Source organism: Bufo gargarizans, chromosome 3, assembly GCF_014858855.1.
Source record: "Bufo gargarizans isolate SCDJY-AF-19 chromosome 3, ASM1485885v1, whole genome shotgun sequence".
Classification (NCBI taxonomy): Eukaryota; Metazoa; Chordata; class Amphibia; order Anura; family Bufonidae; genus Bufo; species Bufo gargarizans.
Genome location: NC_058082.1, coordinates 95,136,979 through 95,154,524, shown reverse-complemented (window position 1 = coordinate 95,154,524; position 17,546 = coordinate 95,136,979). Strand labels below are relative to the sequence as shown.

Sequence of the window (17,546 nt, the reverse complement as noted above, 5' to 3'; positions counted from 1 at the left end):
AATGTTACAGCATGCCCATGATGCACCTACAGCTGGTCATCGTGGAGAAAAGATTACATATGAGTCACTACGTGATTATGCCTACTGGCCTCATATGTTAAAGGATGTCCAAAGTTATTGTCAAGGTTGTTTGGTATGTGCGCAATTTCAACCGCAAGGTCCTAAACATCGTGCTCCACTTCAGAAGAAAGGTTTTTCATTACCATGGTCTGACATCCAAATCGATTTTATTGGTCCTGTTACCCGGTCATCCCGAGGAAATAAATACATGTTAACCGTCACTTGTGTGTTTACAAAATGGGTAGAGTGTCTACCGGCCCGCAATAACACAGCCGAGACCTGTGCATTTTTGTTGATTAACCATGTATTTTCCAGATTTGGGTTACCATTAAGGATTGATTCAGATCGTGGATCACACTTTGTAAGTGAGGTAATGGCGAAGATGTGGAAGATGTTGGGTGTGAAGAGAAAATTACACATTGCTTATCGTCCAACATCTAGCGGATCCGTTGAGCGCTATAACCAGTCTATTGTCAACATCCTTAAGAAATATGTTAAGGAGTCGGGTAAAGACTGGGATATAAGGTTACCATTAGTACTCATGGCCATTAGAGCTACTCCAAGTACGGCTACCCAGATGTCACCTTTTGAGCTGATGACAGGAAGAAGAATGGTACTTCCTCAACATCTGTTGTATCGCACATCAGATCATAACCTGATCAATGCAGCCACGACACATCAGTATGTGGAGGACCTTCGTAAGTATCTTCAACACGCGTTTGCTTTCGCGCAGAAGAATCTTGAGAAAGCCGCCGTAAGTAACAAAACTTATTATGACTTGAAAACGACCAAAAAGGAATATGAGGTAGGAGATAGAGTGTATCTCTATAACTTTGCCCGGGATCGGGTAAAAGAAAGAAAATTTCTACCATCATGGAAAGGTCCGTATGATGTAATTGATAAAATATCACCTGTAGTTTATAAGGTAAAAATTAATACCAAAGATGGTTTCATCGAGAAATGGGTCCATGTAAATCAACTGCGAGTATGTCATCCAAGATCAGAATTGAGAATCATAGAAGATGACGCTGAATAAGAGAATGAATAAGGATGCGTTAATCTGATTTCTCTCAGTTCACAGATGTTCCAGTTCTGGTGTCTTTTTACAAAGTATTTTATATAATAAAGTTAGGAAACCGCATGTTTAAATGGACAAGGATATCTATATATTTATACTCTTAATTTCTTTTTACAGAAAAAGGAAGTAATTGGCGAAACTGAGGCGTGGATTCCCTGAAGTAATGATGAATACCAGGACTACAGCCATTGTGTGGATGATATTAATCCTTGGCGACCAATTTCGGATGGAACCTATCATCAAGTCGGGACCATCATCGGGAATAATGTTACAAGATGCTCCGGGATTCTTATTGGTAGAAAAGAAGATTCTATCACAGAAAATTTTTGTAAATTTGGATCCCAGAACCTTTATTGAGAGAAGATATAATACTTCACAATTTCAGTTGGAAGAGATGCAAGAATGGTACCAGGTCCATATGAATCGAGCTCAAATGAGAGTACAGGATATTTTGGAACATGCAAGGAAACCCTTTATTCTACAAACTATGTCCCGGAATGAACGACCCAAAAGATTCCTTGGGTTTTTAATTGCTAGTATTGTTTTTACTACATTAGGAATGGTGGTGGCTACTACAACCTCAGCAGTTAATTCAATTTCCGTTAAGACTTTACAAGCAGAAGTGGGAAATTTGAAGGAAAATATTGAACTCCTATATCAGGAGATTGAGGTCCAAAAGGCGAACATGGGAAAATTAATGGACGTCGTAAATAATATTATTGTAACCTCAAATCTTCACTCCGAATTAATTTCACATTCTACTAAATTACATCAGAATCATGAACGATTTAAATATGAACTTTTATTTATAAAAGATGCAATTATGTTCCACACATTATCATTTTTGAATGAAATACAAACCGGGATGAGTGACTTAATTCAGGGTCGTGTGCCATTATATTTTGTTTCACGGGACGTGATAAGGAAAATGTTTAATGAATTAAGTGAAGAAGCCATGGAAGAATTCCACATTAATTTATCCTTTGAGATGGGAAGTGCATTACCATTATATATCGATCCCGAAAGAATGGAGATTTGTTTTTTATTATCAATACCGGTTGTAGATGATAAAAACATATTCCAGATGAAATACATTCATAATGTAGGGACGTATCAAAATGATTTATATTTAAAAATACAAACTCCGGAAATCATTGCTTATCGAACGTCCGAACCCGAGGTGTTTTCCATACCTATGTTAAATGAATGTGTAAAATTTAAAGATAATAATTTTCAATGTGATGGGAAGCCATTTGTGTATGATGCATCACAAGCATTATGTGGATTAGATTATGTAAAATATGGATCCGAAAAATGTAAAGTAACTATTAGTAAAACTGAGGAAAAGAGTGTACGAGCCATTTTAGTAGGAAACAAATGGTTAGTAAGTACCAATGAAAAGGAAGCTAATGTGTATTATAAGGAACTAATACAGAATAGAAAGATCTTATTACCCACTTCAGTTATTCTAGTTCAAGTACCTAAGAATGCTAAAGTAGTTATTGGGGATGTTACCCTTTATCCCGTAGATAATGATGTATGGGAAAGTGAGGTTTTGATTGTAGATGCTTTTCAGGGAAAAGAAATTCCCATTAATCCAGATTTAAAGTTTCTACTGGATAATAAACCTAACCATACGATAGAATTATTAGTAAAGAAAGATAATATAACGATAAATACTGTCAGATATTCATTGCAAGATCATCAACTATTATCATCAAATTTTAATTTTAATATTGTCGAAATCATGTTGCACGTGTTCGCAATAGGATGGTTCATTTGGTTGATCATCTTATCAAGGAAGATTTACCAGTTAAATCCTAAAAGGAACAAAAATACTCCTTTATCAGAATGGGTAGAAAGGGGGCAATCTATTCCAACATAAAAAAATAATAATAAAAATTCTTCCGACCTTCTCCCAGTTAGGTCTTAAGGGGATCCTTGACTAACGTGGGAAGAAGGGGGGGGGATTTGTCAGAACTATTGAGTATGAATAAAGTCCATAATTATAAGGCCTATATAAGTGAATGGACATGAGCCTAAGGGACAACCATTTTGTCTTATTTTAAGGCAGAGTGAATTCAGGATTTTTTTTTACTCTGAAATCGCTAACCTAAGGTTTACGATATATACCAAAGTGTTTACCTAAGTCTGTTTTGTGAGAAGGAGATGTCCCAAGGTCTAATGAAATGTGATGGCCTAGATAAGACAATGTATTTGAATTCTGATGATTTTAGTAAATAGAAAGACTCTAATCTTTCTTTGTGATTTTTATATTAATCAATATAGGAGTAGATTGATTTTATATAATCAATTTTAATAGGTGTGCTGAATATATAGTATATATATAAGAGTATAGTCCTCATAGATATATTCAATTGTAAGATTAGAAATGAGGTATAAACTCCTCTGTCATGTTTAGAATCTGTCTCAGTGGAACACACAAATTAATTATTTCTTTCCTGGAATGGATGTGGACACAGGTAATCATGAACAAACCCTGTCTCATCCAAGAACAATGAATTGAGATAGCCATATTTATTTTGATTTAATCAAGTCTGGTCAAAAGACTTAAGGATACACAAGTTAGTTGACCAAGTATAAAACTCATTGTCTCTTTAAGATCTTCTCAAGGTTTGTCTGAAACCTTAGATTAAATTTTATTGCTAGTATATGAAAAAGAGAAATAAATTAATGCTTCGATTTTTGTATGGAATACTAGTGCCATCTAGTGTTAGGGTAACAAAGATCTAGGGTATATTTTTCCCTAGAGGGAGGTTCTATTAATTATAAAGTGAGGTCACTAGTTAATGATAAAACTTGGCCAAGCCCTTTCTAAGAGAGGATAAAAAGATGGTATGGGCTGACAGAAGAGGTCGATCTGGCTCTCTCTCTGAACATCATCTTGACCATCTTGCCAGTCATTGGAGGCAGCCATCTTAGAACCATTGAAACTGATTCCTGCTAGCTGACATTTTGGTATAGTATAACCTTACCTATATTTTATAGGATAATTAATTAATATAATACATATCTATAGATATATTCAATTAACCATACTTTGTGTATAGTATCTGTTTTGGAATAAGATTGGGGTGTACCTGCAGCATCATCCTGAAAATTAATCCAATACAGGGAGATTAAAAATATACTAGTGAAAACACGGTATTATCTCCAAGGAACTGAATTCAGTTCTAGACCAGTATGGTTGATAATATATATATATTTATATAGATAAAAGATAAACCAGATTTGGGTTTAATCGGACATTTGTCGGCTGAGAGAAATCAAGTATTAAATTGACTTTTAAAATAAGTGAGGGGTATTATTATAAGAAGGCATAATTGTGTATATATATATATATATGTTCTCAATTATTTTTGTCTTTACCACTATTTTGCATATCATTGAGTGAATTTTATTACCGTCAATTTTATTATATATATTATTTTGCACTATAAATTGTATTAATAAATTACATATATATTTTGTCTGTAACTGGGTTTTGTCTTCAATTCAACGCAGATCACGAGCTTGTTTTAGCTTGATATTTATGATAATAAGTTAGAATCTCCTTTATTGCCGATTTTAATTTATTCACATAAATCATATAGACTGTCAATCGGAGACAGCATAAATATTCCGACATCACCCAAAGACACAGAGATCTGGCCACGGACGTAGCAGCAATATTGGTGTTAATGCTATTGGCCGAAACTTCCCATGCTCTTTTGAGCAAACCGTCGATCTTCCGATCCATTGGCTCCTTTAACTGGGCTGAGTCCTCAAAGGGGAGGGTGGTTCTTTTTACCACCTTCGCCACCTGGATATCGACTTTAGGGACTACATCCCACAGTTTTGTGTCCTCCGGGTTGAACAAAAGCCTGTTCTTAAATTCCCGCGGTATATACAATCTCTTATCGGCGTCAGCCCATTCGTCTATGACTAGGTCCTTCAGATTCTCGTTCACCGGGAACAATTTTTTCTTCCTAGCTTTTAAGCCGCCGAACATCTCGTCCTGTATCGAGCGAGTCTGCTCCTCTTCCTCTATATCCATAGTCTGTCTTACAGCCGACAGGAGGGGATCTAGATCTTCTTGTGAGAAGAGATATCTTCTCTGATCGTCGGCCATATGGGAAGAACCCTGATCGTCGTCCCCCTTTAAGGTTTCCCCTTCTGAAAGGTATAAGCCTTCTTCTTCAGAATCCGACTCCCTGAGCACACGGGGTCTTTTGGGGGGAGGGGAGACGGCACAGGGTTTCTGCGCTACACTAGAGCTGGCCGCCTGGATCTCCTCTTTCACAATCACTCTCAGGTCTGCCAGAAGGGAGGATTGTTCGTCTCTGAGGATCTTTGCTAGGCAGTCACTACACAGGGCTTTTATATATGCCTCCCCCAGTCTCTTTGAGCATAGCGCACACCTTCTGGGTTTCTTTTTAGGCTCTCCCAGCGACTTAACCGTGGTGTCTTTCTCCCCCTGGTAGGAAGAGAGAGAGACCATTAGCCCAGCGTAAGGAATAAAGGAGAGGGACCTGGATATATCTCACTTTACTTACATGACTCGGGGTAGGGATGTCTGCGCTAGTGTCCTGCATAGCTGACATCTGGACCTCCATACCACACCTGGACAGCAAACTGACATTCAATTTAAGTCCTACCTGGTCCACCCGTTGCCGCGCGGCTCCGCCTCCTTATTTCCAGGTGGGGGGGGACTCAATGCCATGCAGAGTCGACCCCCCCTGCGTGCATTCCGCCGGGCTCGGCGTTCCCTGGGCGCCGCCATCTTTCTTTCGCCCATGTGACCCGCACTTCCGGTCACATGGGCTGCACGCCGAACGGGAGGAGCGCCGAGCGCAGGAGCCGCAGCCGATCCCAGAGCTCCCGAACCCGGAAGAAGCGGCCCCGGCTCCCTGATACCGCGGCCACCACACAGCGCTCCCGACCGCTTTCAGCTCCTCGCCGATGCGGCCAGAAAAGAAGGTATCTGGGGAAGCCAGGGGACCTCTACCCAGAGAGGTGCTAGCTTTTAGGGCCCCCGAAGCCTGAAGAGGAGAGGGAGACCCCCCCCGACCAGGCTCGGCCCTATATAGATTCCCAGGGCAGGGAAAAGATTCTCTCGGCTCCCATCCCTGTAGGGACAGGAAGAACACTGGAGAGTGGGAGGGGTGGGGGCCTTTTAATCTCTCTCGCTTCCTGTCCCTACAGAGACCAATAGGACAACCTCCATGGGTGCTGTCATGGAGGGACGTCCTGGAAAAAAATATACCATTTGCTGTCCTCCGACCCAGACTTCCTCCTCTCATGCACTTTCATGGCCGGGATGCATCTCCTCCACAGATGATGGCTGAGAGAAAAAAAAAACATTAGAATACTGACACAATATTTAAGTTGGGAATGCTACCCAACTTGACGTAGACGAGGAGGAAAGCTCCTGGCCTCACTTGAAGAAGATGTGCCTATAGAACTAAAAGTAAATTTTAATATTTGCAATTTAGAGATTACAACAAACCCATGAAAATCATACGTACATGATATTCTTGCCCAAATTGGCTGACAGTCAGGGGGGCTAACAGGCAGGTGGGCTGGCTAGCAGGCGGGTTGGCTAGCAGGCGGCTGGCAGTCGGGCAATGGCCGCTTTTTATATTATTATTTGCTATTATTAAATTAATAAAAGAAGTGGTAGTCATAATCTTGTACGTAAGACTACTAATCCTGGTATCCACTATGTACTTATACAACTTGCAGTCCCTATACAAACATACATAGGGAATGCAGTTGGTTTAAGTACATAGTGGATGCTAGGACTAGCAGCACCTAGGACTACTACTACTAGCATCCACTATGTACTTATAGTCCCTGTGCAAAAGTACATAAGGACTGCAGATAGTATATGTACATAGTGGATGCTAGGAGCAGCAGTACCTAGGACTACTACTCCTACCATCCACTATGTACTTATACTACCTGCAGTCCCTATGTAATTTTGCACAGGGACTGCAGGTAGTATAAGTACATAGTGGATGCTAGGATTAGCAGTACCTAGGACTACTACTCCTACTATCCACTATGTACTTATACAGGTGCTTCTCAAAAAATTAGCATATTGTGATAAAGTTCATTATTTTCTGTAATGTACTGATAAACATTAGACTTTCATATATTTTAGATTCATTACACACCAACTGAAGTAGTTCAAGCCTTTTATTGTTTTAATATTGATGATTTTGGCATACAGCTCATGAAAACCCAAATTTCCTATCTCAAAAAATTAGCATATTTCATCCGACCAATAAAAGAAAAGTGTTTTTAATACAAAAAAAGTCAACCTTCAAATAATTATGTTCAGTTATGCACTCAATACTTGGTCGGGAATCCTTTTGCAGAAATGACTGCTTCAATGCGGCGTGGCATGGAGGCAATCAGCCTGTGGCACTGCTGAGGTGTTATGGAGGCCCAGGATGCTTCGATAGCGGCCTTAAGCTCATCCAGAGTGTTGGGTCTTGCGTCTCTCAACTTTCTCTTCCCAATATCCCACAGATTCTCTATGGGGTTCAGGCCAGGAGAGTTGGCAGGCCAATTGAGCACAGTAATACCATGGTCAGTAAACCATTTACCAGTGGTTTTGGCACTGTGAGCAGGTGCCAGGTCGTGCTGAAAAATTAAATCTTCATCTCCATAAAGCTTTTCAGCAGATGGAAGCATGAAGTGCTCCAAAATCTCCTGATAGCTAGCTGCATTGACCCTGCCCTTGATAAAACACAGTGGACCAACACCAGCAGCTGACATGGCACCCCAGACCATCACTGACTGTGGGTACTTGACACTGGACTTCAGGCATTTTGGCATTTCCCTCTCCCCAGTCTTCCTCCAGACTCTGGCGCCTTGATTTCCGAATGACATGCAACAGTCCAGTGCTGCTTCTCTGTAGCCCAGGTCAGGCGCTTCTGCCGCTGTTTCTGGTTCAAAAGTGGCTTGACCTGGGGAATGCGGCACCTGTAGCCCATTTACTGCACACGCCTGTACACGGTGGCTCTGGATGTTTCTACTCCAGACTCAGTCCACTGCTTCCGCAGGTCCCCCAAGGTCTGGAATCGGTCCTTCTCCACAATCTTCCTCAGGGTCCAGTCACCTCTTCTCGTTGTGCAGCGTTTTCTGCCACACTTTTTCCTTCCCACAGACTTCCCACTGAGGTGCCTTGATACAGCACTCTGGGAACAGCCTATTCGTTCAGAAATGTATTTCTGTGTCTTACCCTCTTGCTTGAGGGTGTCAATGATGGCCTTCTGGACAGCAGTCAGGTCGGCAGTCTTACCCATGATTGCGGTTTTGAGTAATGAACCAGGCTGGGAGTTTTTAAAAGCCTCAGGAATCTTATGCAGGTGTTTAGAGTTAATTAGTTGATTCAGATGATTAGGTTAATAGCTCGTTTAGAGAACCTTTTCATGATATGCTAATTTTTTGAGATAGGAATTTTGGTTTTTCATGAGCTGTAATGCCAAAATCATCAATATTAAAACAATAAAAGGCTTGAACTACTTCAGTTGGTGTGTAATGAATCTAAAATATATGAAAGTCTAATGTTTATCAGTACATTACAGAAAATAATGAACTTTATCACAATATGCTAATTTTTTGAGAAGGACCTGTACTACCTGCAATCCCTGTGCAAAATTACATAGGGACTGCAGGTAGTTTAAGTACATAGGTGATGCTAGGAGTAGCAGTACCTAGGTACTACTACTCCTAGCATCAGCTATGTACTTATAACATACAGCTCCTATGAATAAGTACACAGGAGCTGCTTATATAACATTTTTCTAATGTTGCACACAAAAACTTTATACTCACCTTCAATGGCATCCTTCCTTCAGCCTCACAGGCTGAGCAAACAGACAAATGGGAAGTTTGCGCCGCCAGCTCCTTCTATATCAAGGCGCAGGCGCAGACTGGAAGTCTGGATCCGTCAATGCAGCAATTAATACATGTCAATGGAAATGAATGCCGGATCCATCATTCCGGCAAGTGTTCTGGAATTTTGGACGGAGACAAAACTGCAGCATGCTGCAGGATTTCCTCCGTCCAAAAAATGTACAGTGACTGAACTGAAGACATCCTGATGCATCATGAACAGATTGCTCTCCATTCAGAATGCATTAGGATAAAGCTGATCAGTTCTTTTCCGGTATTGAGCCCCTAGGACGGAACTCTATTCTGCCGGAAAAGAATAACGCTAGTGTGAAAGTACACTTAGACAGCTTTTTGCACCGGTCTTAGGTTTCCCCCCTAGGCTGCCGTTAGATTCGTCGACTTTATGTTGAAGTGTGCACCTTGTCATAAATTAGGCGCATTTGCGGCAGTCATTACACCTGTCGTAAAAACAGGTTGACCAGTATGTTCAAATGGGGGTCCTGGTGGTGACTAATTCTCCCGCCAACACCCCCCCCCCCCCCTGTTTACGGTAAAAAAAGAAAGCAGTAAAAGGCCAGCCTGTGACTTATAGAATGGTGAATAACTGTCCCGAACACACACACCTTGTTGTCACAGGTCCCTCCGAGAGCATCGTGTTATACGGTGATTGACCTTGCAAATGCATTTTTCAGTGTCCCGATCCACTTGAAAATGTCAATTTTTATTTGCATTCAAGGGTAAACAGTATACATGGACGGTATTGTCAAAGGGAGCTCAAAACTCACCCACCATGTACAGTATACTCAAGCACTCCAATCAGTCCTGACAGATTGGCAGGTTCCTGATCAGGTTGTTTTGTTACAATATGTTGATGATCTATTGTTATGTGCTCCTGTAACACCCCAGAGTTGTGTTACGACACTCTTCTACCCCGCTACAATCTGTTAAGAGCCTTTACCTTGTCATCTGATATGATTTTACATTATGTCATTCACAAATGTGCATAAACCATGTTAAATGTAAATTATTGTTGTAATTTCCATGTTCACCAGTAGGTGTCAGCAATGCATTGGTAAGGAGTTCGCTTCAGTTTAGTATTTCTAAGCTGGAATTGTTCATTTCAGCTTAGCTCCTCCTCTGTGGAGGTGTGGACTATTCCCACAGCCTATACCCTGGGTGGAGAAGGAAGTTAGTGAGGAGTGCAGCCCTCCCCCTGCTAGGGGTAGGGTGGGTGTGTTAGGAGCTCCCCGATATAGGGAACCAAGCCAGGATATTTTCTCGACTGAGACATTGATCACAACCCCCAGCCTGAGCCCTGCATGACAAGACAGCAGACAACCTCCAGTTCCAGGAAGAAAGCTACCCCTGGGACTATAACTGTGAGTAAAGTCCAGAGACCTAGGAGAAGCCATATTCCTCCTCAGCTAGCAAGTCCCCATAAAGTAGAAGATAGAAAGAAGTGCAGAAGCCAAATTCCTGTCATAGTTTTAGAGCTACTAATCAGACGTCCTTTCCTGCAAGCTCCAGGTTTATAGAGCAGAAGATTCATTCCTGCCAACCATTGCTAAAAGCCTGCTGGGACCTAAGACCAAAGCTGTACCTTGCTTGGATGAAAGTTACCCTCAGTAAAGACGAGTTTACCAAAGGTCTGGACATCAATTTCTGCTGCAAAATCCCTCTATTACTCCTCCTATAACTACACTCCAATTTATTGCAAGTGAGCCAGGAGTCCGGCCGTACCCAGGTAGGAGACACCGTTGACGCCATTATCATCACCATACAGAGACATTATAGGCAATCACACCACTCTGGCATTTCTAACCTGGGGCGTGAGTTATAACATCATGCAGGGGCCCTGTGGTAGTACCCTGCGCACACTGCAATTGGTGTCACGACAAATACTGAACATTTAAACAACCCGTTCCTGGCCACTGCACTCCTGACTATGACACTTGTAAAAATGCATCTCTGTCACTGTTGACTTTCCTGGCAGAAAATGGGTGTAAGGGTCCATTCACACGTCCGTTTTTTCTTTCCTGATCTGTTCCGTTTTTTCAGGAACAGATCAGGACCAGATCTGGACCCATTCATTTTCAATGGGTCCTGGAAAAAAAAATCGGACAGCACAATGTGTGCTGTCCGTTTCCGTTGTTCCGTTCCGCATGTCCGTTTAAATATAAAACATGTCCTATTCTTGTCCTGAAAAATCGGATCCTGGTACAATACAAAGTCAATGGATCCGCAAAAAACGGATGACATTCGGATGTCATTCCGTATGTCATCCGTTTTTTGCGGATTCCGTTCCTGGAAACACATAACAAATTTTTTTATTTATTTATTTTTTTTCAATTTTTTTTCAAAGAAATCCAAACAACTTTATTTGATTATTGAAATGTATACATGTTCCCGTTTTTTGCGGATCCGCAAAAACGGATGACATACGGAAACATTTTCAGGAACAACGGATCCGCAAAAAACGGACCGTTTTTCAGGATGAAAAAAAACAGGACGTGTGAATGGACCCTAAGTCTTCCAAAGACAAGCTGCAGTTTTGCCAATCCCGTGTCACTTTCCTCGGTCACTGTTTGTCAGAAGGTGCCCGGCACCTCACCGAGGAAAGAAAACAGGCTGTGAAGGAGATTCCACTCCCTGAGGGGCCGAAGCCCCTCAGAATGTTTTTGGGACTGGTGTCCTATTGCAGACCTTGTATCCGGAATGCATCCATGTTGATGCAACCCCTTTATGACTGCTTGGCCTCTGACCCTTTTTCAATCAGCAGCCCTGCAGAGGATTCTTTTTACTTACTCAAATTGGCAATCCTGTCAGCACCGGCACTGGACATACCAGACTATGACCAGCCTTTTAACCTGTTCTGCTCAGAATTAAGTGACCATAGTACCTCAGTCGTGACCCAGAAACATGGGGACAGACAAAAGCTGATTGCCTATTTCTCTGCCAGATTAGATCCAGTCTCACGCGGAGCCCCCTCCTGTGGCAGGGTGGTCGCGCAGTGCAGCTGATGGTGGTAAAAGCTTCTGAAGTTGTACTTGACTATTCGCTGGTGGTACAGACCCCTCATGACATCCAGGGTATTCTAAGTCAGGTGCAACTAAAGCACATATCCATGGCATGCCAACTACGGTTGCAATGTTCTTTACTCATGCCAGAGTCCATTACTTTCAAGAGATGTACTACTTTGAATCCTGCAACTCTACCAATTTTGGATTCAGAGATACTGATGAACATGATTATGTCCAATTAATGCGACAAGAAACTTCTGGCTTTTCACATGTACATGATCAACCCATAGCTAATCCTGATATACTGGATATGCAGTGGTTATGCAACATGAGGTAGTATTGGCTGAACCACTCCCTCCTCACATGTCAGCACAGGAGGCCGAGTTAAAGGCAATCTCTGAAGCATGTAAAATGGCACAAGGTAAACTAGCAAATATGTTTACAGACTCCAGGTACAGGTTTGGTATTGCACATGATTATGGCCCTATTTGGAGTGCCAGGGACTTCCTTACCTCTGCAGGTCAACCTATAAAAAACAAACTGCTTCCAGAGGAGTAGCCATTATCAAGGTTAAGGCACATACCAGACAACAGACCTGTGAGGCTAGGGGCAACAACAGGGCAGATGGGGCTGCAAAAGAGGTAGCAGTGAAGCCTTGGAAACCCGAGGCAATCCCTGTTGGCGTCCTGGAGCCTCACCACATGTCTGAAGACATGTTGATTAAACTGGACTCAGAGAGGAGCAGTGCCGAATGGGCAGGGACTCTGGGAAGTGTCAGTAAAAATATGGCTACCCAGAGCCCTCTATCCTATGATGGCACAGGAGGCCCACGGGCCCACACACCAAGCAAAGGGTCCTATGGTGAGCACGGTACTGAAGAGATGGGTCGCACCTGGTTTCTCCACTATTGCCAGTAGTTTTGTACAAGGCTGTGTGATCTGTGCTCTAAACAACCCCAGACAGGTAGTTAAGACACCTAAGAAACATACACCTAGGCCATTTTACCTATTCCAGAGACTGCAAATAGACTATATACAGTTACTGAAGGTAGGAACATATAAATATGTGCTTGTGTGCGTTGATTTCTTTTCAGGATGGCCGGAGGCTTACCTTGTATCTAATGCAAATGCAAAGAATACTGCAAAGAAGCTGGTCAGTGAACGTGTGTGCAGGTATGGAGTCCCTGAAGTGATAGAATCAGACAGAGGAAGCCATTTCACAGGGGAGGTGATGGGAGCCTTGGGGGTCACTCAGGCCTTTCACCCGGCCTAACCAGCGGCCATGTGGAAAGACTCAACGGCACTATTAAAAATCCAGAAAGCTATAAAGGTGTCACGGCCTATGGTGTATGCTGTGAAACTGTTGCCACAACGTGTTGCTGTGAGAGCATGCAGTGGCAGTGTCTCGGCCTTCTGGGTGATTGCTGTGACATGGTTGCCACGCATGCTGTTGCCGGTGGTTAAGTATTAGGTATGCTTGTGCGTGCACTTCCCCTTTAAGTTGTAGCCTCCCTCTGTCTGGTGCTGTAAGGGGTAACTCCCTGACTGGGTGTGGTCGCTAGGGTTTTATCCTCTGTGGCCCCCTGGCTGGAGTCAGTTGTACTTCAGCTGTCATTGGTCTCTGCTCCAGTCCAGGGTGTTCCATCTGTCCAGTGAGGGCCACCCTTGTGATAATCAATGTTATCCCGGTGTCTCCTTCCCTTCCTGTCCCTATTTGTATGGAGTGGGTTATGTTCAGGGTGTTTGTATGTCTAGTTTGGTGTTACATGTTTGGTGTCCAACATGTTTACTAGACATTCCCCTGTCTCATGTTTATTGCAGCTACGGCTGTTCTGGGTTCCTGTGTGGTTTTGTGGTGTGTGCTGTGTCCTTTAATGTTGGTGTGGACAGCAGCACTAGTCCACGGTTTCCAGTCAGTGTGTCTGTGGCAGGTGTGTTATTGGTTTCACTTACCTGCCATCTCCTTATGCTGTATGTGTTCCCCTCTCCTTGCAGCCTTGCCTCAGATAGAGACTCCTGTTCCTCCATTACTGGGATGAACAGGTCGTCTCTTCCCTGCTCATTGGTGAGGGATTACCAGGGCGACTTAGGGTCTCTAGGAATCCTGAGTATGAGTCGTCCTACCATTGGGTTCCGTTCATACAGTGAGGAGTCAGGGAGAGGATTAGGGAAGCTGTAGGAGGTGACCTGCTCCCTTATTACTCCTTTTGGCCAGGCTGATTGCCTTTTACCCTTTGACACTGCGCGGTGGGAGGTTTCCCCCACTCCCCACCGTGACAGAGGAAGACTGGGAAGCCCTGGACTGAGTGCCTCCCCCTTTGCCCTGTACTCCATCCGCACCACCCCAGGGAAAAGGTCTGGCCTTTTCCCATATGAAATCTTATTTGGTTCTGTACCCAAACTGGGGCTGTATTTTCCTCAACAGTTGCAGCTTCAGACTGAAAGCATGGTCAGTTACATGAAGGCCCTCAACCGCAGGTTGGAGCACAAACATAAACAAGTGTTTGCTTCCATTCCAGATCCAGACTCAGTGGAAGGTGATTGGGTTGTCATAAAAAGGCAAGTGAGAAAGACATTTGAGCCCAGATTTGATGGTCCCTTCCAAGTTTTGTTAAAGACTGAGACTGCTGTAAAAGTCAATGGATACACGCTTCTCACTGCAAGAAAGTCTTGGAACCACAGGATGAGGGTCCTTCTGTTGGCAGTGGCTCTGACCTTGAGCGTGTCAGCAGTGTTTCATCCACTGAATGATGAATGGGACAATGCTTTGATACGGCACCATCAGTTGCTGTTTGAGGGACTGAATGATCTGTGGTACTGTTTCCCACCCTGGAAGGGATCCCAAAGGACAGAATGGGATTAGCTTGTTCTCAAGTACTGGGCGGTGACAGTCCACAAATGTCTCAAAGATGGAGGGTCCATCTTGAATATTTGTATCACTGCTTATTGTTATAATTATGCTTGTAATAGTGGTATATTGTATTCTGCCATGTATTAGAAGACTGCTTGAAAAGACTGTAGACAGAAGTTACTTTTTACCAATTCTGTAGTGAGACCATGGATGAGCTTGGAACCCTGGTTCAACTAAACTTTGCACGGCTGTACATTTCATCCATCTAGGGCAGTGATGGCGAACCTATGGCACGGGTGCCAGAGGCGGCACTCAGAGCCATCTCTGTGGGCACCCGCACCCTGGAAAAAAGTATTTGGTGTACCAATATGCCTTAGACTTTTCCTGTCATTCATCAGTGCAGGGAACACTATGAACAGCACAGGCAGCGCACTGAATGTAGGCAGGCTATTATAGCTAAATGATAAAGTACATGGAAGATATACTACATTAGACTGTAGTATTCAGGTTACATTGCCGTGTTGCCACTTTGCGATAAATAAGTGGGCTTTAGGTTGCAGTTTGGGCACTCGGTCTCTAAAAGGTTCGCAATCACTGATCTAGGGTACGTCCAGCCAGATCTTACAGGGTCACCATTGTCTCAAATGGGGGAAATGAAATGTGAGGGATAGGAGATCTTTTCTTGTCTTATGTCAGTCATCTTAAAAGGTTGATGACCTTGTGATTATTTTAAAATAATGGTTACATATTTCACATACTTCCTCTGTTTTTTTATTTTTAAAGTCATTGCAGTTTTAGCTGTCTGCACCTGGTGTCGTTTCCCCTTATAATTTTACGAGAAGCTAGGTTCCTAATTTGTGGTCAAGCTGATATCTGCAATTCTGGTTGTTTCATATTTTCTGTTTCTATAAGCACATCTATGTACAAATATGGTCATGACCTTCATGAGATGTGTGTGGGTGGCTTTTCCACCCCCTCCTCACCAAGACAGTATAATATTATATGCATTTTGTTTGAATAAACAGAGACTTGTTTGATCACTGAGTGTCGGTCAATCAATCCTTAATGGGTACCCATTACTAAATCTATGGGCAATGATGATTTGGAACTCAGCATAAATTAGAGTAAGGGGTCTTTTCCCCCACAGGGCAAATATGAACATGGGACCAACACAGATGCATTCAGCTGCCAAGCACACATAGAACATGTCAGCCAGTTTCATAGGTACAAATCTGCTGACATGCCCTTTATTTAAATTCATGGTTTAGTCTTGGTATACATCCTTGTCTTCAAAATCCTGCTCTTAATTGCACAATATACATAAAGTGTTACCAACAAAGCCTCCTTGTTACCAACAGTATGTATATTCTAAAGCAACGCAACACAACACAACCTTCTGTCCATTAATGGGCACAGTCATTAAAAAAATGTTGCATACATTAATAGTACAAGCAAATAAGAGAAACTTTGCAGAGATTAACAAATTGATTCTAATGAATCAATTTGTCTCATCAGCAGGGTCTCTTCAAGTGTGCCCTTGCTCTGCTAATCGAAGCAGTGGCACAGGCAGGAAATTGATAGGAGTGGGCTAAAAGTCTGGCCCTGTCAACCTAGGGCAGGTGGGTGCATCTTCACCCTCCCCCCCCACAGGTAGAGAAGCCCTGCTGATGAATACAGAAAAAAAAAAAAAAAAGTCTTCTTCTCCACTTATTAGCCACCTTATCTCTGTCATGCCCTGCTCAGATTATGTGCGGAGGTCTGCCAGGTTAGCAGCACGTGTGTAGCCTTTTGTTTTTGTTTTGGAGTTGAGCTGTATCCGCCTTCATTCAGGTGCACTGGGTGGGGTCGTTGGTATGAGTTTAAATTACGCCCACTCCCAGTGTCCTGTGCGGGTTATAGCTTCTATCTTGCTCAGTGGAAGGAAGGATTTGCTGTTCCTGTTCAGTAACAAGATAAGTTGGTTTTGTTTTTCTTGTGTTTGTCTGTCTAGGCTGTTAGAGAGACGCCTGCCCCCTCCAGGTCCTGAGGGAGCAGGCTGCCTCTTTCCCCCTTTCACCATCTTAGGGAATCTTCAGCTTAGGCACGGGGACACATTCATTCCCACCTTCAGGGTCTGAACGTGGGCATAAAAGTCTAGGAAGAGCTGGTAGGGATTTGTCAGGTGACCTTTATCCCCAGCTTCTTGCCTAGACACTTGTTTGGTGGTATTCTGTGTATCTTGTATCCTGTCCAGCGTGACAATCTCCTTCCAACCGTCTCCTGCACTGATCATTCACTGTCAATTCACTGGTAAAATCCTTCTTGAGAGAAGAAAATGTATTATCAGCTCACAGAGGGATCAGGTTACATTCTTGCCATGAAAGTATATGGACAAGGAATCAGGGAGAGCAACAGACGCACACACATAAATGCTGTAGGCACTAGTAATAAAAAAAAAAAATAATAATCTCAGCCCAATGCTGGATTCACAGCTACACTGCTCAATACTGCTGCATACTGCATAGTATCCTCCATATAGCTTTTGAGGAGATGCTATAGAGCAGGGGTGGCCAACCCACGGCTAGCTGCATGCAGCTCGCAGGGGAGTGGTCCGGTCAGGATTTGAGTTATTGCAATACTAGGCTGCGCTG

General features: G+C 42.9%; 1 protein-coding gene across 2 annotated transcripts in view; it reads left to right on the top strand.

The window, feature by feature from the left end:
- Positions 1-15,268, top strand: part of LOC122931269 (methyltransferase-like protein 7A) — a 54,957-nt gene extending 39,689 nt beyond the window's left edge. Inside the window, exon 3 of one of the 2 annotated variants that reach the window (XM_044285328.1) lies at positions 14,585-15,268. In XM_044285328.1, the coding sequence (XP_044141263.1) occupies positions 14,585-14,620 (36 nt within the window). In that variant the 3' untranslated portion in view covers positions 14,621-15,268. Of the gene's footprint in view, positions 1-1,255; positions 2,629-14,584 lie in introns of those variants that run through there. The other variant, XM_044285327.1, reaches the window with a different exon arrangement.
- The last annotated feature ends 2,278 nt before the right edge of the window (positions 15,269-17,546 follow it).